Source organism: Trematomus bernacchii, unplaced genomic scaffold (genome assembly GCF_902827165.1).
Source record: "Trematomus bernacchii unplaced genomic scaffold, fTreBer1.1, whole genome shotgun sequence".
Taxonomy (NCBI): Eukaryota; Metazoa; Chordata; class Actinopteri; order Perciformes; family Nototheniidae; genus Trematomus; species Trematomus bernacchii.
The window spans coordinates 10,539,188-10,567,055 of record NW_022988050.1 but is presented as its reverse complement, the minus strand read 5'-3'; the positions used below and the strand labels follow the sequence as shown (position 1 = coordinate 10,567,055).

General features: G+C 40.7%; 1 protein-coding gene across 2 annotated transcripts; it reads left to right on the top strand.

The window, feature by feature from the left end:
* The first annotated feature begins 239 nt into the window (after window positions 1–239).
* LOC117473897 (neurotrypsin-like) lies at window positions 240–27,868 on the top strand. 2 transcript variants are annotated; one of them, XM_034119851.1, is made up of 15 exons: window positions 240–557; window positions 677–854; window positions 5,618–5,660; window positions 11,629–11,871; window positions 12,755–12,893; window positions 14,646–14,824; window positions 15,218–15,365; window positions 18,585–18,763; window positions 19,148–19,289; window positions 19,721–19,941; window positions 21,611–21,752; window positions 22,799–23,077; window positions 23,689–23,808; window positions 23,912–24,180; window positions 25,225–27,868. In XM_034119851.1, the coding sequence occupies exons 2-15, from the start codon at window positions 756–758 to the stop codon at window positions 25,779–25,781; spliced, it is 2,760 nt and encodes a 919-aa protein (XP_033975742.1). In that variant the 5' UTR covers window positions 240–557; window positions 677–755; the 3' UTR covers window positions 25,782–27,868. The 2 variants fall into 2 exon arrangements, with proteins under 2 accessions (XP_033975742.1, XP_033975741.1); XM_034119850.1 differs by having other exon boundaries at window positions 240–854.

Below are 27,868 nucleotides of genomic sequence, written 5' to 3'. Positions count from 1 at the left end.
TGTCTTTGATGTCCTTTCAATGATTAAAGTTGCAGTTCGTAAAGTAAATATACAGAAATAATGAATTTAATTCTGGATTAGCGATGTTTTTGCTTCATTGCTCAATTTTTGTCTAAAAAAATCCATGTCCATGCATCTAAATGTGATAATATGCTGTATCTGTCTGCCAAAAGTTATATCATCGTGCATAATTATTCCAATACACTCTGCTGATTTTTTTTTTAGCACATAGCCTTTTTTTTTGTTTAAATTATAATTTCCTGATCACTTTAATGCTGTGTAATTCTCAAACATGATACAGTTCAATTGCAGGTGCATTTGATTAGAATATGTCTTATTTACTCCGCTGTGTGACATGTGGAGCATTAAAGGGATGTAGAAAACAAAGTCAAATAAACAATTTATCACCTGACAGGGATACTGTGAGTGTGTGTGTGCGTGCGTGTGTGTGTATGTGTGTGTGTAAAAGGGAGAGAGAAAAAGAGAGAGAAGGGGGAGGATGCTTGTGGCTTCAGGTTTTTGCAGAGCTCAACACAATTTCACCCAGGATTGGATCGGTGTGTGTGTGTTCCATCCCGTGAATGTCTATAGTGCCGCACCCTGTCCTCCGTGCGTAAAACCTCGCACGTACATCATCATCAGCATCATCATCACACACCACGTTTCATTCTTCCAGCAGAGTCTTGGGAGCAGCGGTGGGTAGCGGCTCACCTCGCGGACAGGTCGCACTCAGAGATGGGAGAGGAGCGGCTGCTATGACACGGACACACCGGGCGGGAAGGATGGCTCTCACCAGCCGAGGAATGTTTTGCTTGATCGGATCCGCCTGCCTCTGGCTGCCGTTGTTGGCGGAGGTAAGTCCTAAAATGTGATAGAGATGTGGTTGATTTTGTAATATGACCTTATTTTGTTTTAAATACCTTTTTCTTGAGCCATGTCATGTGACAGTCACGCTCTGATCACCTGAGCTGCATTTGACAAAAACCTTAATTAGGTCGATTATTAGATTGCCAATAAAATAATGATTCAAGGCAAAGTAACCAAACCAGCCACTGTTCATGTATTCAGGGTGCATTTTATAACAAAGCAGGTGCAGGTCGAAGCGTTAAAGGAGCACTATTATCACCTCTTTTAGCCAATTAATGGCGCAATAAAAGCGCATTGTGCAATTAGGCGGGCTCCCTCGCACGCGTGCGCGCACACAGTCATGCATGGTCTCAATCACACCCGCTCCCCCTCTCTCCCCTTCTCTCCCCCTGCCCCCCGGTGGGGTATCATGGGAGGGAGACATCGGCTCCTTTGCCCCGGTGGTGTGGTGGTTGCATGCACGACATGTCACTGCATATCAGTCAGTTTGGTGCTTCAGAGTCAGACATGCTGCAACCGGAAACTGGTGAAGCAGGTGTGAGTCAGAGCAGCCCGAGTCTCAGCTGGAATTCAGGCTCACACATTATTATAAGACATTTGTTATTCATGTCTCAAAGCAGTCAGTTAATGCTAAATCAGTCAATTTATAATTCAATTCATTATTTGTTTCCTTCAACAGTAAGTGTGTGTTGTGCTAATGTGCAGCATATGCCTGTGTAAAAGTCATTAATGGAGTACAGTGATGTGCAGGATTTAATTAGACCCACTAACACTGGGAGCAGCCGTGCATGTAGCACAAATAGCACACTGCAGATGAGTTTCAGCTTTTTCATTTTTCAACTTCATTAGATACATATTTTCATCAGGAAAACGCTGAATGCAGAGGGGGGCTACATAACATCACAACAAAACATCAAAGCTGTACACCAAGTTCTCTGTAATCTGTAAACTCTGAATCACCTTCAAAGTAACTGAATCTTTATCACAGATTAAATGTCTTTAGAAAAACGGAGTTGTAGTTGTTGCATCAAGTTACCAACATGGCCACATGGTACCATCAGAGTGTCCTGGGGTCCTATACAGCGGTAAAACATGTAATAAGTTAGCATAAATAGGCAGTAGTGGTTTGTCCTCCAGAAAGACACATAGACATTTTTTTCTGTTCTAATGCCTCTATTTGCATGTTACTGTTACAAATAACAGTTAAGAAATCAACCAATGTATCATGTGCTTTGGTTATGTTTACTTTGTTAAGGTTTGTTCTGAAAATAATAAACACACGGTATAAGGTGAGGGATATTTATCATAACAGTAAGGCCGGGCAACATGGAGAAAATCTAACATCACAGTATCTTTGACCAAATACTTCCATATAAATGTTTCAAGGATGTTGTACGGTTGACAATTGGTGCTTTTATCAAATATATACACCAAGAATTTTGATTAAAAATGATCAGTAATCTGATTATAATGATTAAGTGACAAAAAGCAACTACAGCAGATAACAGTTTGGTTTGTTCAGAAAATTACACCACTTTACTGTGAAGAAACCTCTAAAACCTGGATAAGACTATACACTTGCAAAACGTCTAAATTCTAGACATAGAATGACACTTTATACTTTATACTATACTTGCAAAATATTGATTCTGAACACATTTGGTTAGATGTTTACTAAACATGTATTTCATTTGCTTTTAGGACAATATTTACTTTTGCAACACACTGTCCACTATAGTTATCTTTAACAATCACACCTGGTTACGCTGAGGTAAAGATCATAGTGTTGGTTGAATATTTAAAAGGTCATGAGTGACTTGAAGCATGAGATCGGACGTGTTTCATGTACTGACATTTGACTAAGCGGGAACCTTTTCCAAGCCTTGACCAGAGTGCTTTTGTGTTGCCTAAACCTAAAATGTTAAACACAGGATATGAACCTCAAGTGCCCTGCGCTTTGTACTGTATAGCACTTCCTTAAACAGAAAACAAGCTACCAGGTAACATAACTGAGCAAATCAACTGAAAACATGACTTGTCCCAGCCTCTAAAATGAGAAGTATGGCAGATTATCTTTCTCTTCTATGATTTAAAACAGAGTCTTTCTGTTTTTTTACTGCTATACAAATAAATTAACTTCAATGAAGATTTTTACTCTAATTTGTCACTAACTAGAAGGTTTTTACCAGTTTTGTGATGAGGTGAATACATTTAGTTGGAGCAGGAAAATTCAACTTTATCTGTGAAGAAATTGTAAGCTTGGTGCACACATCATATCAAATACAAAATAAATTGTACACAAACAGAAAAGCAGACAGTTTTTATCATTTAGACTACAAGCTTTGACTAAAAAGAATCCGTTTACCGTCCTTCAGTAATGTCTACTCACACTGAGCCGATATGGTATTGAGCTTTCTATCTATCTGTACAGTCCCTGCTCTACTAGTGTGTGTGTGTATGTGTGTGTGTGTGTGTGTGTGTGTGTGTGTGTGTGTGGTGTGTGTGTGTGTGTGTGTGTGTGTGTGTGTGTGTGTGTGTGTGTGTGTGTTTGCATGGCCGGGCACTGGCCGCAGCTGTGAGAGCGTCATAACTGATTAGCGCTGTAATCGAGCCGTATGATTGATGTGATATCAACACCCATGTTACTACCACAGGTCACCTGTTCCTGCTGTAATATCATTAGACTGAGCGGAGACCTCTGGGAGTGTTTGCATGTGTGTTTCATGTGTGTGTGTGCTGTCAGAGAGAGACAACTACAGAGCAGAAATCATGTACTTGAAGGTGAATGTTTATTATTTCAGCGCCCTCATATTGTGTGTGTGTGTGTGTGTGTGTGTGTGTGTGTGTGTGTGTGTGTGTGTGTGTGTGTGTGTGTGTGTGTGTGTGTGTGTGTGTGTCCTGTCTTCTTCTGCACGGTGCCCTGCTGTGTAGAGGTGTGACCTGATTTCTCAAAATGAAACAGACACCCTCCTGTCAGATATCGTCTGATGCTGTCTAGTACTATTAGAGTGTGTGTTTAGCACTCACACCCGGATACTTGTTATGCTTTCTCCTTCCCTGCCATTTAGGAATAAAGTCATTCACAAATGCATGCAAATTGTGAAAACAATCCTCAATCAATCAATTAATCAAAGTGTATTCATATAGCCCAATATGCAATATCACACATTTTACATTTGTCTCAGTGGACTTTACAGTTTGTACTCCTCAGTTAATAGCCCTTTCTTTATTCTTTTCATTTAGAGTTTCTAACTTTGACCACAGTAAATATCATACCTACAGACAAAAAATAAACTCAATCAAGGTCAATGGTTGTACTGAAGGCTTTGGTGTGTTCATATGGAAACAACAAGGACGTTACAAAGAATACGCGTTGAACTTTTTTATAGACTTTTGCTCACACCACGTAAATATCTGTGTTGAGGGGTTGTCTTATTGAATTTTCACTATCAGGAATACATTTTCCCCAGGTATTCAAACACCACATGAAAGCAGCACTTAATGCCCAATATTGCAATGTTATTGAAAGTTAAACATAATGTGTGTGTTCCATGCAAATCAGGCTAGTAGATTTTCCGTAATCCTGTTTTTTACAGCTGCAAACCCGGTGTGTTTGGATGGTAACAAAAAGTGTCTGACTGACGCCATGGTTCTACCAGCGTTGGTGTCTTTCAACCTTTATTTGCTTAAACCTTAACCCTCGGTAAATGGTCATATGGGATTTTTGGAGGGCAAAAACAATTTTTTTGAGATTTCTATTTTGGTTAATATAGAAATTGTACTACTACATATATACAAGTACTTGTAAGTTGACTTTGTTGATTGTTAAGAAATGCTAACATTTACACTATTTGCCTTCTTGCCGACGGTGAGATGTCCTGTCTCTCATGTCTGCACGCTCAAGCACATCCAAAGCCTGCTTATTTAAATGTTACATTGTATTTGTTTAATCAGTACAGCAATGACTTCAAATGTCAAAATGAATGGGGATTTGTTTTGCAAGATGTCAAACTATTCCTGTAGTGCTCTTGTGGTTTATACGAGAGAAATACGTCTCATCTGTAGTGACAAATACAAGTTTCATGATCCACAAATGAAAAATCTAAATTGACAAATGTGGGGGACATATTGTGATGTGAATTTGAGGATTCATGATCACCATGATTCATTCACAAATTCTCATATAAACATCTGAAAAGCTTGTTTTTATTTGTGCAAATGTGTTTGTTCCTCATATGGAGACTTATTTCTCCCTGATGACTACATGTTCATGGATTCAATGCCTACATTACCCAAAAGTCTCTGAGATATTCTACGTATAATCACACAGAAAGCAGCGTTTTAGAAGAAGATTTACCTTTATTTAATTTCTTTATTTTCTAAATTCAGTTTCCACTCTGTTTTTATACAGATAGGTACATGAACATGCATTTTGTGTTATACAAGACAAAGTACAAGTACACACAGGTGAACACATGCACATGCATTTTTGGAGAGGCAGCCAGTTGGTGCTGGTGCCAGGGAGCAGTTGGGGGTTCAGTGCCTTGCTCAAGGGCACCTTAAAGCTACCAGTCCACTTTTTTTTTGGTCCGATCGGGACGTAAACCGGCGACTCTTCGGTCCCAAGGCCAAGTCCCTACCTACTGAGCCACTGCCTCCCTTTCAGTCTGTGATTGTGTGAATTACTGTATGTTTAACAAACTCATATTCTGGTCCTCTCTCTAACTGCTGGCTCTCTTCTCTTGTGCAGGTGGTGGCGGAGGACAGTTACTTAAACGAGGTGCAGAACTCAGGTGAGTGGGAGGTGATGCTCGGAACACAGCACTCTCATCCAGTCTATAAATCAAACGTCCCTTCATCCAGCCTCTCATACACCATCTCCTCCCTTTGTCTTCTTCCATTGTAACCCACATTGTGACTCAGACACTCCTCTGAACCCCCTCTGTCGACGCCTCCTCTCCTCTTTATTTAATCCACCCGCCTCAGCCCTGCTTCTCCTCTCGTCCTCATCTCTCCTCTTACCTCCGGCCTGCACCCCTCTGCGTTTAATTTCCCTCTTTTCTCTTCCTGAAGAGGTGTAGGGAAGAGGCCATGTTTGGGGGATGGGGCGAAAAACTCCTCCCTCTCATATTCATAGCAGAAATATCTGTGCTTTTACATTCAATTACAACCATACCTCTCACTTCCTGCAACAACAAAAAAAGAGCCAAACCAGCTTGATCATGTGGAAGTACGGAAAGGCTTTCAAAAATATTAGCACCTCATTACAAATACGAGAATTCAGCAAATGTCGCACAAGATGCTCTTCTTTGTTGCCCAAAAATGTATTAAAACAGTGAAAACAGAGAGGCAATTTTCCCAGATTGCATATTTATTATAAATTGTGTATTTTGTGTGGAATGGGCTGTTTCCACACATCACCCACCCCCCATACAGCAAGCCTCCGAGTGTGAACCGTGTCAAATACTCATTGTGGCTGGGAAATGGATTATGGGAGCAGTAAGACTGAGTGTTCCCATGGCGATGGGCAGAGTACCGTTGTCGTGGCAATGAGGAAGGGTGTTAGCGACGAGTGTTGTGTGTGTGTGTCTGAGCGCTGCGGGTGTTGTGATGAATAAACGAACATGAATGATGCATACATGACGAGGGAGGAAGTGAAATGCAAAAGTAGTGAAGCAGGGAATTTAAATATGCAGAGGGATGATACAATACAAAAATATAATAATATGATGTCCTTTTTTCCCTGAAGATGGAAATGACAGAGTGGAAAAGTTGCCTGGTTTAGTTACGTAAGGCTTTTTTTACTTTATAAAATTTTCATCAAGCTGGATTTAAATGTTTTATGGCATTACAGATCATATACAGCTTTGAATATATTTTTAACTCCAGTTAAATATTATATATATATATATATATTATAGATATTCATCTGTTATCATGAAAACAAAATCAACAGTTAAGGAGCACCAGTGTTACTAATAGCTTTATTGGTGAAGTGTGACAGTAAGATACAACAGTGAGAACAAATTCATTGTGTTAAAAAATGTGAGGATTTGATATGAGCGCCACAAAATACATGTACTAAATGTACAGCTGTGTCGAGTTAGTCGTCTGATTTTGATACTTTCATAAGATAGCTCTAGAAATATAGATTTGTTTCAAAAATCTTACCAGTAGATCAATCATATTTTTACTTTCATATTTTATGCAACCACACCAAACATAAAGAAACATCATCTCACTTGATCAATGTGCACTCATTGCAGTTGTACATTTTACAATCACTTGGTTCTCTGGATACTCCATTTACTCCTTATGACGGACAGATTCTCAACTGTTATAGATACAATGAGCTGAGGGCGAGCTGTATCATGGCAATTTTGGGCAATATACCCACCTCATATATCATGGCGTATCATTGCTTGAGACGCCGGTGGCTTCATAGGACCTTTGTAATTCCTTGTTCCTCGTAGACACAAATGGCTTCCATTCGATTCACTTGGGAGCTCAGACTTTTCAGTACGCTGAGGCTGAGAACCATTTGTATTCCACATGACTGGGCAGGACTGGCAAAACTGATTTTGGGCAAGGCCTTTGTGAGTGGTAGGCTGGGTGAATTTGGGAAGCTCTGGAGGAAACTCAGTTGATCTTCATTCTGTTTCAGCTTCATCAGCTCAGTGATCTCCTGCTGTTTAATGTGAATGTGCACACCTGCTTGTTTTTCTGCTGCTTTTTGCTTTTCCTGAATCCTACAGACTATTGTCGTTAAGTCATGCAAGGTTTTCGCCGTCATGTCTTCGGTGTCTCGCTTGCTTTTCCGTGCTGACTCCTTTATGACTTTGACCTCGTGGAGCTTTTCCTGGATCACGAGTTGCGCTCTGTCCTCAGTGTCCTCCAGCTGAGCCTTCATCTCTTCGTAGGCTTGCTGCACAGAAACTACGTCATGGTGTTCGTGTTGCGAACCGGCGCAGACGTCACATATCAACACGCTGTCGTTTTTACAGAAATTCCGGAGTTGATTGCGCTCCTCACAGATGCGGGCCTCCAGGTTCGACAAGGGTTCGAGAAGGGTGTGTCTCTTCAGGCCGGCAGCTTTCTGATGAGGCTCTAGATGGATGTCGCAGTAAGAAGCCACACACTCCAGGCAGGTTTTCACAGCCTCTTGTTTGGTGTCGGTACAAATATCACACAGCACCGCTCCATCTGAGAGAGCCTGCTGTTGGTCCGGGCTCTAGATGGTCATTTTCAGCGACTTGAACTGCGTTGCAAGCTCTGAGATGAAAGTGTTGACCTTGAGGTCCGGTTTCCTCAAAAATGTTTAATTGTAGACCGGACATTTCCAGACTGGAGTGTCGTTCCAGTAAGCCCCTGTCACACTGTCCCGAAATTGACACCAGATGGACACACGAATATGGAATTGTGAATTTCGCACGAAGATGGCCCCGAACTTGGTCAACAGCCAAGCAACAGCCGAAGCAAGTACGATGCCTACAGAAGGCCACACGATGGCACGCGAACCACACACGTAAATATGGTCGTAGACTTTACTGATGATTTAGAATGCATCCAGACTCAACGTAAGAGCTTGTGCCTCTTCGGGGGGTGCTAACAAAAAATAAATTCCCGATGGCACCGATGATCAGACGAAGATGACACGATTTGACAAGATGCCCTCACGATGGCCTTACGAAGGGCAAAATGGACACACAAATTCAACACGAAAATGAACCTTCGCAAGGGCCTTCGGCAATTTTTTGGCATGCCAAAGATTTTGCCACCGCTCACGAAGTTGCTGCCGGAGCCTGAGAAACTCCACCGGCGGTCATACGATGGCTTAAGATGCCCTCACGAATGGCCCGATGTTGTTACGATCAGAGCCGAATTTGAACATTTCCTTTATCGTGTGTCCATCTGGTGTCAATTTCGGGACAGTGTGACCCGGGCTGTAAGGCATGATACAGGACATGCAGAAGTTGTGTCCACACAAAGTAGAAACTGGCCGAGTGAGCACTTCCAGGCAGATAGGACAAAGTAACTGGACGCCATTTCTGAAAACAAACAGAAAGACAGCTGAGTTCATTTCTTGAACAGCAGTTGCAAAAAACAATTTAAAATCTTATCTATTTATTAGCTGCCTTAGACATTTTGATCATATCACATGATGAATGCAGTTGACATGGAATTTAGGATGATTTAATTTGCATTTACAAGTCAGGTTATCCACACAAAATGAATCTGCAACTATCTCAATAATTAATTAATCTTCAGCAAAAATAGGAAGAACTCAATGGCTCTCCTTTCTATTTTATTTATGTATGATTAACTAAACATATTTAGGTTTAACAATGCAATTTAAAGATGTCAGCTTGGGCTTTTGGCACAACATGATTTTTTAATTTTTTACTACTTTGCGAACGGTTTCTATCCTTCATTTGTGGGTCGATCGCTACTTCTAAAATGTTTACATGTACAGTAGGCCTATACACCCCAAAGACCAGAACAGGACATGAACAATGGTGTAACAGAATAAGAAGAGAGAAGGACTTCAAATAAGTCCTATATAGTTTTACATTTTTAACCTATATTTGGCATATATAGAGTTTTGACTATCTATATGTTATTGTTATCCAAATAAGCTTTAAAGCTCACAGCTAAGAAGTTCTAAGTAAATGTTTGACTTTAAAAAACAGCAGTTGAAAAAAGCATTTCAATATCATGCAATAATATTCATGAAAGCATTGCAAGATTCAGAAACAAAATAAAATCTATTATTTTCATAGTGACATTTTTTTAAATACAAACTTCACACAACATATAATCCACTCCCTATGTTTTATAATAAAGGTTTGGCTGAGTAATGACTACTTACATGTGCTGGTTTTGGTCTGCTAGGAGAAATATGGAGCTGCTGGTTGTTTCCCAGAAAAGGCCTGAATGCTTTCACTTTCTTCCTGTGTCATGCTTCTTAAAGGGACAGGCACGGTTTTTGTCCTTATGAAGTCAGAGGATTTTTTGAGGGTTGCCTTCGGCCCCGAGTGTGCACCACATTATTTATTGTTTGAGGATAGATTTCTGTTTTTGTTCAGTACATTTCTGCCTGATTGATTTCTCAGAGTCTCTCACTGCTCCCCCTACTGCTCTTCCTCTTATCTTCCTCCAGTGTGTGTGTGTGTGTGTGTGTGTGTGTGTGTGTGTGTGTGTGTGTGTGTGTGTGTGTGTGTGTGTGTGTGTGTGTGTGTGTGTGTGTGTGTGTGTGTGTGTGTGTGTGTGTGTGTGTGTGTGTGTGTGTGTGTGTGTGTGTGTGAGGTGGCGTGAGGGTTGCACTGTGTAGATAATGTTCGGCCAAGCTGTGTGTGTTGTGGAGATAAGACCGCTGCTGGTTGCCGAGAAACCGCTGCCATTAATCAAAGTGTAGTAGCCGCTTAGCCTCAAAGAACACTCTGGGGCTTCAGTATGTGCAAAGAAAGACTCAAATCCTTCAGAGAACGTATGCACACGGGACAAATTCATAATTAACATTCACGGTTAATTGTGGGGATCCATTAATAAAGGTAATGAAAGGAATCAAGAAAGAGGGAAGGACGCAAGAAAAAAATGAACAAATAAGGGAAGGAAGGATTAAGGATGAAGTGAGAGCAATAAAAAAGACGGATAACATTTAAAAAAAAATCTTGGTTTGTTGAGATTTCTATCATATTGCCAATAAAATCAGTATAGAAATAAACGCCTGTCCAACCAAATCACTCATACACAGACGTTTCAATAAAGACAAATATATAGATACAATTAAAATGAATACAATAATAAAACAAATAGTACAATACAAAGTGTACAGATAAAAACATTACAATTTATATTCCCTTATGCTATATTTATATATATATATATATAATGTGCATTTTATTTTCAGTCAATAATAATAATACAAAAACTCTTTTCACTTGCTTTTAACAATACACGTCAACCTCTCCAACCTAAGGCATGTTAACAACTCCCATTTCCACACCACATTTATAGGCATATTGTCCAAAGTCCATCATTCTTGTAATGACATTGGTGGCTCTCTTATTGTACCTCCTTTGCTGTCAGCAGGTATTTTTGGCTTTTCTTGAACAAATAGATGGATTTTCCTAAAGTATGGGGCATCATCATTTACATAATAAAAACACCCTTTAAACAAGGATACAGATGTTCTGTGTCTAAGAAAGAGGATGGCCCTCTTTCTATGAATCTAGTCAAAACTACCTCTGGGCACATTAGTGTGTATAGTACTTTTATGTGTTAATTCCTTTTCATTAATGTACGTTTTTACACAGCCTCAGTTTATAACCTGCTCTATATTTTGGGGCCTGATTCCGCTTCACTTTGATGTCAGCAGTTTCCCTCTCAGTCTGTCTGAGCTTCACTCGTCCTTCTCAGAGAAGATTACTTGTGATCACTACCATGTGAAGTAAGAGCGGGTTTAAGGACATTTCACCAGTTCAACGTAGATCAGCCGGGTAAATGCATTAGGAAGGGTCCTGCTGTGATAGTGGACAGCATATGAGCATCATCCATGTAAGCCTTTATTCTCAGATAAAATACAGACATGGGGATAATGGGACTTGAATAAGAGCAATTCCACTCCTCTTTCTACCCTCACTTCCCCCAAACTTTTCCCCTTTTATTCACATTATCCACCCTGACCCAAATCCCCCTTATCTCATTCTCCTTCCTCCACATTAACGCTCTCTCCCCTCCCTCCCCCTTCTCTTTGTGCAGTGCCTCTGTCCTGCTCTGAGGGATTCACAGAGTTGGGATACTACAACGGCACCGTGTCCCAGACGGACTCTGGCGCCCCCTGTCTGAAGTGGACCGAGTTTCCAGACTACGTCATGCAGTACCCGGGCCGGGGGCTGGGGGACCACAGCTACTGCAGGAACCCCGACCGAGAGTCCAACCCCTGGTGCTTCTTCAGACAAAACTCTGGAGCCATCGGATGGGCCTACTGCGACTGCCACCAGGGTACGACCCCGGACCACCAGGACGCGACTGACCACGACAATTTATAATAATAACCATAAGAATAATACGCTTTGTTTTTAGAGCACAAGTTATACAGTAAATTGCCACACAATTTAGAAAAAACACAGATAATCAACAAAAGACATTATCAAAAAATATATTACAATATATACAAATATATTTGTTATATTTCTAAATGCATTACAGGTAGTTCCGATTAATTAAAATTAACCTTTTTTTTAATATGGAACACGCACAATCATACAGGGTCACAATTGAGATAATGATCTTCATCCATTTTCAGAACAAACCATCTCCTCCCCTCCCACCCCACCATGAATAGTTTAATTAAAAAACACATTGATTCCACGTTCAGATATAAAAAATAAAAACACAGTGACAAAAAACAATATATAAAAAAAAAAAAGAAAAGAAATTATTTCCCGCTATTGGGTTGGGAGTGTTGGTAGGTTGTTGAAATAATCGATCAAACATTGCCATTTCTTATATAAACTTTCTACAGAGCCTCTAAGAGTATATTTTACCGTCTCAAGTTTCAGAGGGGTTAGCATTGAGTGGCAGAGAGACAAACATAATGACTTGCTTGTGAACATAGTAGAGTATTTAGCAGCTAAATGGCCAGATATTACCCTCAATAGTTAACGTAGACCAAAACAGAACTAAAAGAAGATTAAATACTGTACATAGACCTAAAACTCACCTTCAAGTTTTCCTATCTTTGTTGGCTGTGTTAATTGAACATTGCTTTCTAATATATTTGCCAAAGCAGAGTAATATTAAATGTCATGTGTGTTCTCAGCTTGTTTTGCGGCCCCCCAAAATCGTGTTTATTAAACTGTCTCGTCTGTTTTTCACTTCTCAGGTGCGGCGCGTCTGGTTGGCAGCTCGGCCTCTGGGAGTGGCCGTGTGGAGGTGTACCTGAACGGCCAGTGGGGGGCGGTGTGTGATTCCCACTGGACCGACAGAGACGCCAGTGTCATCTGCAGGCAGCTGGGCCTCGGGTAGGAGAAAGCGTTTCTTAAAATCAATATTGTAAAACAGGTGTGAAATAAAGTTTTGGCAGGGGATTTTTACTAAGTTCGCTGTCTTACATCTCTGAAAACAGGGGTATTTGTTGTTGTAATACTCATTTAGGCCACAAGAGGCTACTACAGTACACTGCAGACCACAGTTTTTAAGAGAATTGTCAATAGCGTGACTCAGGAGATCCTAAACAAATCATGATTTTTAAATAGCCTATATCAATTATATAATAGTGACTGCAATTATCTTTATCGCTCAAACCAAGTTAGGAAAAAAACTGCATAACGACGCCGCACATTACGCCGTACAGTTGAAGAAGTGAAGACATGTTTTGTTTTTACAGAAGTTTCATTAGGTATGTTCATTATGTAGTTAAAGATAATATCAAAGCTACATTTGAAATGTTGTTGCTCATAATTTGATTACTGAAACACATTTTTAAAAGGTTTTCTAACTCATAAGTGCTCCATTGTCCTTCCTCGAACTGTGCTGTCATAATTAATGAGACGCAGGCGGAGAAATGTATCTCGTCCTCACATTTTGTTGAGTACCACTATTTCTTCTACTGTATTAAACACTCATTCCGGCAGGCCTGAGCTGTTGTTTTAAACCAGTAGTGAAAATATACAGCCGATCCCGTTCTGACAGAAATGCACAATGCATATTCACAGTACAGGGGAGGGGCTGTAGGGGACCGAAAGACATGGGCTGCTGTGTAAAAAACCCAGTAGAAATGCGTGCATGTGTGTGAGAATAGTAACCGTCGAAAAAAATGGTGGCAATTCTCTGGGAATAAAACACAAACAAACAATTTGGATTGGGCATTTCAAACTTTTCTTTCACAGCAAAATCACCCATACATATACTCCTGGAGATCTGCCTGATTGTCTTCATGTACCAAAATATATACCTTTTTTTCAACCTGTCCAGTAACAAGAGAGATCTTTATAAACACATAACTTAACTCCAATGCACCAACATTATCTGTATAGAGATCAGGGAGGTCATTCATATTCATAATATTATGAAGTTGGAGAAGAATGTTTGTTAACCTGCACCTGAGATAGAGATTGGATCCATTATTCAATTATTTTATTGAAAGATGATTTTGGCAAATCCTTTTTTCAACTGTTCTTAAAGGTCACCTATCATGCAAAATCCACTTCTTCATGTCTTTTAAACATACATATGTATCCCACTCTGTGTTAAGAGACTCTGAAAGTTTCAGGAAAAAAGAACCCCTCTCTTTTTGTCCTAAACCATCGATATAAAAACCTGATCTGAAAACGAGCTGATCAGATTTGGGCCACTTTGTGATGTCACAATGGTGTTCCGGGTTTTGCAACCATTAGCCAATAACCAACCAAGGTAACCGCACCTTATCACCTGAATCTCCCCCTAGAAAACCATTGTGTTCTTTTTAAACCAATCACTTCTCAGAGGGGCGTGGCCAGAAGCATCTCATTAGCATTTAAAGCTACAGACACAGAATCAGCACTTTTGGAACAGGGCTGAAACAGAAGGGTATATGGCGTGCTACAGTGATCTGTTTGGTATTTCAGCCAAACACTTCAGAGACATGTTTTGTATATATCTGAGACCTATAATATATTGTTGAAAAAGAGTATAATAGGGGACCTTTAAGTAATAAACACATGAGAGGAAATCATTTAGATCAGAAACTGGACCACCAGGGCTTTTGTAGTGATGCTGTTATTGTTTGTTATCAGGGACATTGGATCAGCGGTGCAACGCTCTCAGTTCGGCTCAGGCTCCGGCCTCTTCCATTACGAGCGTCTGGGTTGCCGCGGCGACGAGAACACTCTGAGTACTTGCCGCGGCCGGACATTCGTCACCGGCGACTGTAGCCATGGAAACGAGGCAGCAGTGGTGTGTGCACCACCGGAAGGTCAGTGTGACTTCCACAGTGTCATGGCAACCAGACCCTGAATACCCCCCACCACACACACACACACAACACACACACACACACACACACACACACACACACACACACACACACACACACACACACACACACACACACACACACACACACACACACACACACACACACACACACGGGGGAGGGATTTATCTGTATTTCTGTGAGAATTATTCAAAAAGGAAATGTATTTATACTTTTCTATACGGTAGTATTTAATGTATTCCTGCTTTGTTAACAATGTACTTCATTACAGTCATGCAAATAAAGGAGGATTCACTTCAAATATATATATATATTTAGAGGGAGATGGATGCTGTTTGACCTACATGGGGATATTTCTACATCCTCTCTCAGGCAGTGGACCTCCGCTGCGATTGGTCGGAGGCGAGGAAGACTTTGAAGGTCGGGTGGAGGTGTTTCACACAGGAAGGTGGGGCTCCATCTGCGACGACCAGTGGGACGACAGAGATGCTGAGGTGGCGTGCAGACAGCTGGGATTCGGGTACGTAAATAGGATTTTTCACACCAAGTTAAGATGTATTAATCCATTTTGAATCCATTTTGAATCCTCCACTCTGTCCGTAGCTCACAGGTGAAATATAGTTTAATTTTTTAAAACAGAGAGAACTGACATTTTAAATAATTGGGACCGAAATATATATAAATAATGTATATATACTTTGTTATATACTGTAAAGACCACATCCTCAAACTCATGGACACTGCATTTATTGGGGCCTATTTTCAGTGGCGGATAAACACACAATTAGATACTCTGGTGGGGATTATTTTGCCTTTGGTTGGATCAAAAGTGTAAAATATCAAATGGGTGAAGCTAGAGGTTGAGCAGATGTCAAAAGATCTGTTCCTGCAGAGTGACACTTTGGGCTCCAGATCGTGCCACCATGTGACTAAAGTGAAATGCCTCTTTAGTCCACACACAATGATTGTATATTGAAAACAGCCTTTGTTCTCAAATCAATCCTGTCCACACAAACAAGGTTTTAAAAAGAAATCTGTATGTAGATGAAGATGAAATTGGAGGGTTGTGATATCTAGTGAGCAGGTTGGTACACACACACACACACACACACACACACACACACACACACACACACACACACACACACACACACACACACACACACACACACACACACACACACACACACACACACACACACACACACACACACACACACACACACACACACACACAGACACACACTTGAGACATTGGTGATGGGGTATTTGTCGTAGGAGTGTATGATAATGTACCGGAGACCCCTTTGAGGCCTTCTGACGCATCTGTTTTTTAATATAGTTTAAGAGTAGGCCTATATGTCCACTTTAATGGAGGTATTAATGCTGCTGTTGTGCTACGTGTCACCTCATTACTGACACGTCATAAAGGAGAGGCGCCGCACACTCTCAGGACAGTGTATGGAGGGGGATTGACTCAATATAAACTGCACTGCCATTGTTCATCGTGATGAAGGAACAAGTCACGCAGTGCAACAGTGTGACTCATTTCTGGGTTTTTAATAGTTTTTGGACAACAATTGGAGCTGTGAGTCACAAAGGAAAAGGCTTTGCAATATTCCCCTTATAGGATACATTCTTAGTTTTCTTTGTCTTTCCATTGAAGTAGTTGACAATACAATTATAGATTATAACCAGCCTTACCCTTTTAATCAGGAGGGATAAGTAAAACATGTAAAAGTACAAGACACAGATGCTCCCATGAACAGGAAACAGATGTCACCATAGAAACGGACAGATGCTTTGCATGTATAACATCCTCTAAATGAACATGTGTCGAATGTTGTTGCTAATTGAAGCCTGCATTTGAAGATCAAATAAGAGTAGGGCAGGATTGAGCCTTGGACTGACCCACACTGACTTCTTATTCTCATAAGAATCAAACATGGAGGTATTTTCCTAGTAAAAAAAACCCAAACCGTAAGTTTGTCTGTTGAGGTAGATTGTGTTTGAATGTGTGCAGATGTTCCCCTCCTCTCACACACAGTGTATCCCCTGCAGAGGTGTAACATCCCTGACAGCTTTCAAACGAACGATGAAGCCGTGAAGAGAAATATTACTCCTTCCATGTTCAACATTAGGTTGCATTTCATCTCCTCTAACACAGTGGGACATCTCACCAGCTGTGTTTGTGCTTCTGAATAATAAATGTGCTGATGTGCAGGTTCTCTCACAGCTGCACACACACAGTTTTGACACTCAAAGACAAATGAGGAGATTTGTTTTTTATCCCACATGAATAGTTTTTCTTTCACTGCGCCATGCATGTGTGTTAAACAGTTACACACTTTTAACAATCTCATATTTTGCCAACTCCTGCTATGATATTATTCTACTACTGCACAAGATAACAGTAAACAGTGTTTTATTATGATATGTGAGGTTAGCTAGTAAACCCAAATCACTTTTTTTGAATTGATATGCCCCAAAGATCACAAATGAATCACAAAATAAATGAGAATTTTTTCAACAATATTATTTGGCTCATACCAAGAGATATCCGATCAACTTACACACAAGACATGAAAACATATATTTAATTTATTTTACTGTACCTTAAAAATTCTGCAACAACATGACACGAGTAACAACACAAATGACAGAATTATCTTCTTATCCCTTCTTATTTTTTACCATATTGCCTACAATTCCTTCCAAAGCTCCATATTTATAATATAAATAACATGTTTGAAGAAGCTTGTGTGTTGACAGTAGATATAATAATAGCTTGGATTTATATAGGGCCTTTCATGGGACCCAAGGTCGCTTAACAAAGAAGAATAGGGCTGGGGCATGTGGGTGGAGGATGTCCGATAGGTACTGGGGGGCATGGGCATGGAGGGACTTGTAGGTAAGGAGGAGGATTTTGTATGATATGCGGGATTTGACCGGCAACCAGTGGAGGTGGATGAGGGTGGGTGTGATGTGCTGCCACGGCTTTGTATTTGTGAGTACCCTAGCAGCACAGTTTTGAACATACTGGAGCCTGTCCAGGGTTTTGTTGGGAACCCCAAACAGGACACTATTGCAGTAGTCCAAGCGGGAGGTGACAAACGCATGAAGGGTTTCGGCAACCGACTCCGAGAGTGATGGTCGGAGTCTGGCAATGTTCCTTAGATGGAAAAAGGCCGATTTGGTCACAGACTTGACGTGGGAGTGGAAGGAAAGGGTAATATGAAGGAAAGGGTAATATGAATTCCAGCTGTAGCCGACACAGGAGCAGAAAGGCATGGATTCACGCAAAACACACAGAAGTGCTTCATGTTGCATTTAGCATCAATAATTAATCTCCACATGAACATCCTAGTAGGGGCTTTTCATGATTTATGAGGATGGTTTGATTTATTTTGAGAGTATTTATTTTACTTTTTTGCTATGTCTTGTTTTGTAGGAACTGGGCAACACTACAGCTACTTATTTATTTCTAGTGAATAAGCAGGTATATTATCAACGTCATATATCAATCATAAAGACTTTGATGATCCCGTGACTCTAGTGCCACCCTGAGGTTGAAATGTGTGGGTTTATTTTAAGTATTGAAAACGATTTGATGCTACTGTATGAAATTCATGTTCTCCTAAAGATGACATTTAATGACTTCCATGATCCTTTAACTCTTCATTTTGCACCATCATACAGTAAAAAAAATATAATGAAAAAATGTGCTCATATGTTGTAGGGGCGTAGCGAAGGCCTGGTCGTGGGCTCACTTCGGTCAGGGGTCCGGCCCGATCCTGCTGGATGCCGTGAAGTGCACAGGAAACGAGCTCTTCCTGGACCAGTGTCCCCACGGCGACTGGGAGCAGCACAACTGTGACCACATGGAGGATGCTGGGGTCTCCTGCAGCCCGTATACAGGTACATGTACAGCACACACACACACACACACACACACACACACACACACACACATAGACCGATGTACACTGAGAGGCTTGAAGCTGCTATTTATAGCCGCTGAACATCAATAAATCATTACAGCATGAAGCAGCAACATCCTCTGTGTGACGAGCAGAACCAGGATTCATGGGAACTGAGGACTAACATGTGTACTGGCATGACATGCAGCTAGTATTCAGCAGAGCACCATGAATGATTCATCTGAAAATGATACATTCATGTTTGCATCTATAAAACATTTATCTTGCCTCAAAGTTGCATTAAGGATCTTTTGAGTCGAGTGTAACCGCATGAATCCCTTTTACAGTCCCAAGACTTTGCCTCAATATGAATCTGTTTCAGACGGGGTGGTGCGCCTGGTTGGAGGAGACAGTCCCTGGGAGGGGCGGGTGGAGGTTTTCCACAGCGGGGACTGGGGGACGGTGTGTGACGACCACTGGAGCCAGCAGCATGCGGAGGTGGTCTGCAGACAGCTGGGCTACAGGTACGGAGAGATGCACACCGATGAATCACTTTTAAAAATGTTTTACTCGGATCCAATCATACATTCGATGGGTTCTTCCTCGGCCAATTCTACACCCTTCGACCAAGTAACATGAAAATCAGACCAGTGTTTTTTTAATGTTTTTGCTGATAAAAAAATAGACAAACAAACTCAATTGAAAACATAAAATCAGGGTGGAGGTTAGCAACCAAAATTACATTATTAGTCACCTGCAAAAGCTCAACTAGTATTAATAATGTCATCATTATATTATTCTAATGTAATCTTTGACTAAATCATACCAGAATTCAGGTAAATGATGTGATACATTTGACCTCATGAGGTGAACACACTTCTTGTTGTGTAACTTTGCATCAGTTTTATCCCATGTGTTGTGTTGAGTATCTGTATGACTTCTCCTCCTCCTTCAGGGGTCACGCGGAGGTCGTATCTGACGGGATGTTTGGCGAGGGCGTGGGTCTGATCCTCCTGGACGATGTCCACTGTGAGGGGTCCGAGACATCCCTGCTGGACTGTCCGCACGGGATCTGGGGCCGGACCGACTGCTCCCACAGCGAGGACGTCGGGGTCCGCTGCAGAAAACGACCCAGCCAAGAAACCAACCAGGTGCCGGTCATCGCACCTTCCACAGGTACGAGACGAGGGTGAACAACGCCTGACTGCATATTGTTTTATATATATGGGTGCTGATTAGAATAAATCACCTCTTCATTTTCTGTTGTCCTGAAATCTGCCTCTATTGAACGTTATTCATGGTCTCAGCGCCATCACTACACAAACACTTGTTGAAAAGTCATAGTATTGTATGTCCTGGGAAATGACATAAAAAGGGATAGTATAGTATAAAAAAAAATGTGATGAGAAAAGTTCAAGCTTAGTGTTCATCTAAATCAGGGGTGTCCAAATCTTTTTCACCGAGGGCCACTTACAGAAAGATATACAAAGGTCTGGGCCCCTCACTAGAGGTGAGGTATATGACCTCATAAGGAAAGTCATAAGTCAGCTAAATCAATCAAAAGTAGGTAAATGATGCTTGATACTTGAATATGCTTTAAGAAAAACAACAGCCGACATCACAGCTCTCCATAGGGTTTCATTTATTTTGTTTTCAGCTCATTCCTTAAAACAGGAGCCTCAGATTGCTTATAATAAGAGCAAATAGGAAGGGTTTATTTCAAGCTTGTTATGTAAATAAGTTATTTGGCTTTTTGTTTTCAGTTTTAATTGACTGAATTTATTTGAGTGGGCTTCTTGACACATTAATACTACTGTGTAATATATGTTTCCATCTATATTTAAGAAGTACAATACAAGACAAACACCAATTTCATTTGTGGGCCAGACTCCATTATACTTTTTTAATTTTGCGAGGGCTGATTCAAAATGTGCATTCGGCCCCCGGGCCGTAGTTTGGACAGCCCTGATCTAAATGTATCTAAACAAAGAAGAGTTCAAGTATATAATATAAAACAATTATCAAATGATTAAAATATAGTACAATACAAAAATACATAGTATAGTGTGTTGTGAAAAAGTCATTGTTAAGCATGTAAAACTCATAGTATTTAAGTATGACCTAACAAAGGTTTCAAAAAAATCATTGTATAGTGTGCCGTAATCAATATCACAAAAGTCGTAGTATAGTCTGTCAAAAAAAGATGTATTATTATTATTATGTACCAAGGTGATAATTAAAAAGGCACATTTGACTTTGATTCAATGTTGTGTGAGAGTACACCAGACTACTACTACTATGTCACATGTTATGTTCATTTGGAAAGAGTAGGAAGACAAAAGGACCGCTGCACTGCAGAAGTTTGGAGCCTGCCATTAATTTAGTACCAAAAGGGCAAGCTGTCCCTGCAGAGTGCTGGTCTCAGGCCAGCTGTGAACTGTTTACTTAATACAACTCTTTCAGCAGTAGACTCAACCTAATACACATTTGCTTTAAATGGCTAATCGACAAAGATGCAAATAATGTTTCTGTCTGGCCTCTGAGAGATTGAAGTGTCCTTTAGTGCCACTGTATGATTATCAGTGTGAAAACTCCAGTGTTTTTCTATGTCCAGAGACTTTAAATGCCACATGTTGACAGCAGAGAGAATAAAGAGGTGTTTACTGCGCCTCCTGTAGACACACACTCCATTAGAATGAGAATAGCAGCAGAATAAAGAGGCACCAGGCACCAGATGACATTTACCTCTGCCAGCGGACATAACTCTCAGCAGACTGTTGACTGGAGTATGTAGGTGCACCCACATGAATATTAATCAGGGATGTGTGTTTTTTTCTCCCGTTAGGTCCCCTGGTGCGTCTGGTGGGTGGCAGCAGCAGAAAGGAGGGTCGAGTCGAGGTGTATCTCCATGGTGACTGGGGAAGTATTTGTGACTCAGGCTGGAACGACCTGAATGCAGCCGTGGTGTGCAGACAGCTCGGACACAGGTTAGTATTTAAATGCATGAATCAACAGACAAAAGATCCTCACACTCACACAGCTATCTATGTACAGTATCTGTGCAACAGGACAAAGCATCTATGAAAATGAACACCAAATATCAAGATCAATATTAAACAGGCCTACATTGAACGCAAAACATCAACAAATGTAGTCAAATCTATATCATAAATCGCAAGAAAAATCCAATCTACTAAGTACATACGTAGACAGTTATAAGTACTTGCCCATCTGTTACCTTAGCGATTAGCCGGGATTAGTTTTGACACCTATAGAAAGAACATATTTATGCACACATAACAGACATGAATAGTTTTATAATTACCGGTACAGTGGGTTATAGTGGAGTATTAGTTTGATAATTATAGGTAATAATGAAGTAATACCTTCCAAATGACTGAAGGAATAACTGGGAAGCTTAGTTTTTATAATGTCTGTATAAGTGGGTAATATTAGTCATAAACGGCTAATTCAAAGAAATAAACATATTAAAGCCAATAGTCAAACTAAAAGTAGTAATAGTAATTTTATATTTTTGGTAACAATATGGTTAGAGCATAATAGAGTTGTTTTTTCTGGCATTTCAACAATATAGTATAAATGTTGAGAATAAAGCTAAACCTGTGGTATATGCGCTAATGCTAGTAGTTTGATTCATTTCTAGTTTATTCTCAAAATGCAAAAACACAAACATCTTTCTTTGATATTTCGTTTTTCTTATGCCTGGACCTCATACTGAAAGTTCATTCTCAACACTTAGACTTAATGAATTGAATTGCAGATTTATAAATAATTACTTTTTTTCCTCTAGCCAGGTCCTTAGAGATCAATAAATTATCAGTGCAATATTTGAATGAAAAAATGCTAATATGTTGACATTAATGGGGTAATAATACCTGATCAAAATATTAGGACTGTATTAACTTAACCTTCCACATCGTATGAAAATGACTTGCAGAATTGACTGTACATTAATATGCATTTTAATCATTGTTATTTAGTTAATCTCACCAACATTCTTTCTCCCCCTCAGTCTAGGAGCAGTAGCAGCGGGGGGGTTCGGTCAGGGCAAGGGGCCGATCCACCTGGACCAGGTGAGGTGCACGGGGAAGGAGGAGTTCCTGGGGGAGTGTCCCTCTCTGGGCCAGAGCACCCAGAGCTGCAGGCGGAGGGTGGATGCGGGGGTGAAGTGTGACGCCCCCCCGAGGGAGTCAGCGGCGGGGGCCAAGCCTCGGGAGCTGAGCTGTGGGCTGAGGAAGCTGGGGGAGGAGGAGAGCAAGAGGGAGAGCCAGGGGGAGGGAAACATGCTCAGGTAGGATATAGGACAAAGTGTGGAGGTACAAAACATCCAAATTTGAAACTCTGTCCTGGTGACATAAGACAGTCAGGACTTGTAGTAGCAAGTGTGAATACAGAACACACAGTACAACATTTCCACAGTAAAAGAGTCTATATTATATTTTAATTTAATTCAATTTTCAGAATAAGAAATATAAATTGCTTTATGTTATAGTTACTCCTATAAAGGATGGGAACATTTATATTCAATCTAATATTTAATATTCCATTCCTCACATACTTATGTATATATAATATCCTACTTTATATTTTGTATTACTGTACATTTGTAATTCAACCTGTATATTTTCTACTTCTTTTTCTAATGCTAATTTATTTCTATTGTGATGTTTACATTTTGGAATGTTTATTTCTAGTTTTTAATTTGTATTGTACAATGCCATATCTTTTTATGCTGCTGCAACGCAAACATTTCCCAAGTTGGGATCAATAAAGTATTTCTTATCTTCTTATCTTATCATATCTTAAGACAAAAAAAAAAAAAATGCCAGAATGTAACTGCATTTTGGCCTGGTCTTTGGTTAGATAACGTTTTGATTCAAATCTCCTCCCATTGGCTGTCAGCACCTCGTGGCCCTGGCGGGTGTCGGTGTGGCTCCACTCTCAAGAAGATGGCGGCCCCCTCTGCAGTGGCACACTGATCAGCCCCTGCTGGGCCCTGACCTCCGCCTCCTGTGTCAGCAGGTGAGACCACCGCCGGACTGCAAATCTATACAAAGAATCAGTGAGAAGAAGTCATAACGCACCAACACTTGTCTCCACCCTCCCCCCCCCCCCCCCCCTGCAGGTTGGGCAGCGACCCCTCCAGGTACGTGGTGCGCGTCGGGGCGTCGGAGCAGACCCTCACTCCGCAGCAGGTGGTGGTCCACAGGAAGTTCAAAGGTCAGAGTGGAGGTCACGATCTGGCTTTGCTGAAGCTTCCCAGCACCAAGGGCCACTGCCTGACGTTCGACCCCAACACCAACGCAGCATGCCTCCCAGCTGCAGACGCTTCATCAGGAGGGATTCCTCCTTCTTCTTGCGTTGTCATAGTTACCGCTGGTTTGACAGGACCAGGTATGGGTTTTTCCTCTCAAGTGTACTTCAGTCATATCTCTTTTAATATAAAATAATACAATGTATATCTTTTTTTTAAAAGGGTTTCAAATGTCACTCATAGAAAATGCTGCTGTGTATCAAATGAAGCATTAATTAAATAACAGTCAGACATCAGCCATGACCTGCTTCTGTTGGTTGGCTCTGTGGATCTTAAAAATACTTTATTGTTTGGTTAAAAATATGAAAAAACTAATGGAAAAGTATATCTGAACATGGTGAAAAAATGATGGTCTACTTTCTTGAAAATACAGAGAAAAAGTCATAGTATACCATGTCGAAGAAATGATAGTAAATTATGTTGAAAATATCTTTAAAAAAGCCTTTGTATAGTATAAAATATGAAATGTTTTATTTATTTATTTTAAAATATACATAGAGTATGTCAAAAAACTACATAGCACAGTATGTCAAACATTTCAGTAAAAATCTACATAGTATAGTATGTTGAAGATATTCAAAAACACATCATAGTATGGTATGTTTAAAAACATTCAAAGAAAAGAAAAAATGACAAAGTATAGTAAGTTGAACATTTTGAAAAAAAACGACATAATGCAGTACGTCGAAAATGTCAGAAAAAACGACAAAGTATAGTATGTCGATCGGTACACTTTGTAGTTACTTTTCACTTTTCTGTAGCAAGATTGCAAAGAAATGGCAAAATCCCAATTTATCCCCTGATAACCTCATCAGCTGTGCTGTATTTAATGCTAATCAACAAATGCTACGATGCTAATACTGTGATTAAAATAGAAAATAAATGATATACTATGACAGTTTTATCCTCACTATGACACACAGACATCATAACAGAAAAACAACACTGTCAGATTCTATTAATGATTTAAGTTTGTTAATTAGATATAACAAATGCACTTCTTGCACTTTTGAAACGATTGATTAACAGTCACATGTGATGTAATCAATACATTGTTATTGATTAACTTAGAAATTAATCAACTAATTGTTCATTTATATAATCTCCTCCCTCCTCTCTCTCAGACTCAGTTCTTGCATCCTGGGTCCCTCTGATGTCGTCATGGCAATGTAAGAAGCGCTATGGCGACAGCTTCTCCAGCCACGGCACCCTGTGCGCCGGCAGCCCTCCAGACACCAGCCTCCTCCACGACAACGGTTGTCAGGGCAACTCCGGAGGCGGGCTGGTGTGTCAGGGGGAGTCCGGTCGATGGTTCCTCACCGGGGTCGTCGCCGGGGGTAACGGCTGCTCCGACCCATCCTCCCCGTCGCTGTACACTCGAGTCAGCCGCTTCAAGAGCTGGATCGAGGAAGTCACCGACACACACCCAGAGGAGGCGCACACACACACAGACACACAACAAGATCTCACACATGCTGACAGTGACCCGACACACACACACAGCGAGGGCAAGAGCGAGCACTCCCACGTGCACAAACACACACACGATCAACAGGAAACAAATGAAATCATTGATATTACTAAGAAACACACTCATCATACACACACCAAGCAGCACGTTAACACACACACACACACACACCACGGAGGGGATGACACAGACGCACAGATCCTGGTCTGAGTGAAGCTGACCATCTGACCATGTGAGCGCCTGAGGAGGAGGAGGAGAGTTACAGGAAGTAAACATTAAAGAAAAGAAAGATGCCTCTAACTTAGGTCAGTGCAAACATGTCCGATCTGAACTCAGCGGTGTGTGTGTGTGTGTGTGTGTGTGGGCAGACCTTGCTGAGTGTGTTTGGGTGGGTTTGAGTTGCTTTACATGTGAGTTACAGCCCGACGAGAGGCCGAACAAAGACGTTTAGGTTGAGCCTGGCATGCTGATCGAGGCCTTTCACTGATACCCCAAAATCAAAAAAATCAGCATGGCATGTATTTTAAGGTGTTCTAAAGATTCCGGGGATATTTCTGAAGGTCACACGAGACTCTATGCTAACAATTCACCTATTATTGTGCGTCTTTTGTCTGTTTAGTGACGGAAATCAACTAACTAACCACCAGAACATCTAGAATAAAGGCTGACTGTGTTATTGTTGTCCCTCTAACATTATAGATGAAACTCAGATATGGGCTTTTTTCCCGCAGGGCTCGTCTCTTCAGGCTGTTGTCTGTTTCCTAAACTGATGAAAGTGCTGTTTAGACCCACGACTAAGCTATTTATCTTAGGACCATACCAGTGATTCTTCATGTTTTAGTGTATTTATCCCCATTTCCAATGATGTATGTGTCTACTGTTGACTATTTATAACTATAAGGTTAATTACATTTGTGCTGTACCTACGTAATGGGTGCTGCTTATTAATAAGGAACACTTGTTTTAAAAGGTTAAAAGTGTTTATTAATGAAGAACTAACAAATACAAGATCAGCATTTAAAGAGAGCAGGTTTATAATAAGGTCTCACTTCTGCTGTTGGCTAACACAACTTAGTTTTTAAGGACTTCTTAGCATTTATAAAGGGAGGCTTGATATCAGAAAGAAAGACACTGAGTAATTATTCAGGAGGTTTTCTACCTGAGTGGTAAAGCAATACAAACCATCGATAAAGGCATAGCCAACATAGTTTAAAACCCCTTTATAATGGAGGTTTCGTTATAAAGTGGCTGATGGTGTACTGTGGAGAGCCTCACGCACTTAAGCATCATAAATGTGAGGATTTTCTTTCCTGGAAGCTGTTGGTTTTCATTGATTTCACAACGAAAACCTGTTAAATCCATCACGATAAATGTTAAATCTGCATTATTTCTGTTGTCAGAGCCCCATTAATGCTGAGAGGTCCCGCAGTGCTTACCTTCTCAGATCAATTCAGCTGCATTACCTCGCAACAGTAATGGGAAAAAAAAGACTTCTTGCAGACATGGTGATGGAATACTCAACTCACTCAAGCTAATTGATTTCAATTCCAAAGGGAAAACTATAGAAACAATGGCAGCTCAAAAAAAACCTACCAAATGGTTGTCAGCAATTATATCAAGTGTCGGTCATTTTTAGTTATAGATAAAAACTTGCAAAAACATCGGTGTGGTCCTTTAAAACTGTACAGGACACTTCTCTCCTTTGAAAGCCATTGTAAGATGACTTTCGGGTCTTTAAATATCTTTTTGTATGATTCCAGCAGAAGGTTCTAGATAGATAGATAGATAGATAAATAGATAGCTCTCCTCCTGAGATTAGATATTCTGTGTTACTGCGTTCTCTCTTAACTGAATTAGATAGCCGATCTCTCGAAGTTAAATGTTGTCTGTTATTCTGCGAGCGGATGTGCCATCCAACCAGAAGATGGCAACATTGCTCTATTTTTTCACGGGGCCCCGCCTGCTGGATAACATGGCCCTGATACTTCTTTTTATACTGTTGCTATAAGTGTAAGGACTTGTGCTTTGATGTACTGTGAACCATTGTGAAGCATCTTGTAGCCTGCAGCTGCTGTTTCTCCAACCTGTCTGCTGTTATAATCCTGTACATTAATCTAACACCTCCTTCCTCCCTGACGATTGATGTGTTACCATGCAGATCCTGTAGGTTAATGTAAATACTGTGTGTCTGAGGGAGCAGTGTGAAGAGTTTCCTGGTGTTACACCTGTCAGCTGCTCCTCAGTGTAATGTGCTGAATCATGGTTGAGTATTAAAACATATACCTGGTGAGCCCTCA

Bases quoted from the DNA above. Each gene is read 5' to 3' on its own strand.
- LOC117473897 (XM_034119851.1), top strand. From the start codon at position 756: ATGACACGGACACACCGGGCGGGAAGGATGGCTCTCACCAGCCGAGGA. The intron at 11,872-12,754 runs GTACGACCCCGG...TTCACTTCTCAG, and splicing joins CTACTGCGACTGCCACCAGG to GTGCGGCGCGTCTGGTTGGC. The intron at 23,809-23,911 runs GTGAGACCACCG...CCCCCCCTGCAG, and splicing joins TCCGCCTCCTGTGTCAGCAG to GTTGGGCAGCGACCCCTCCA.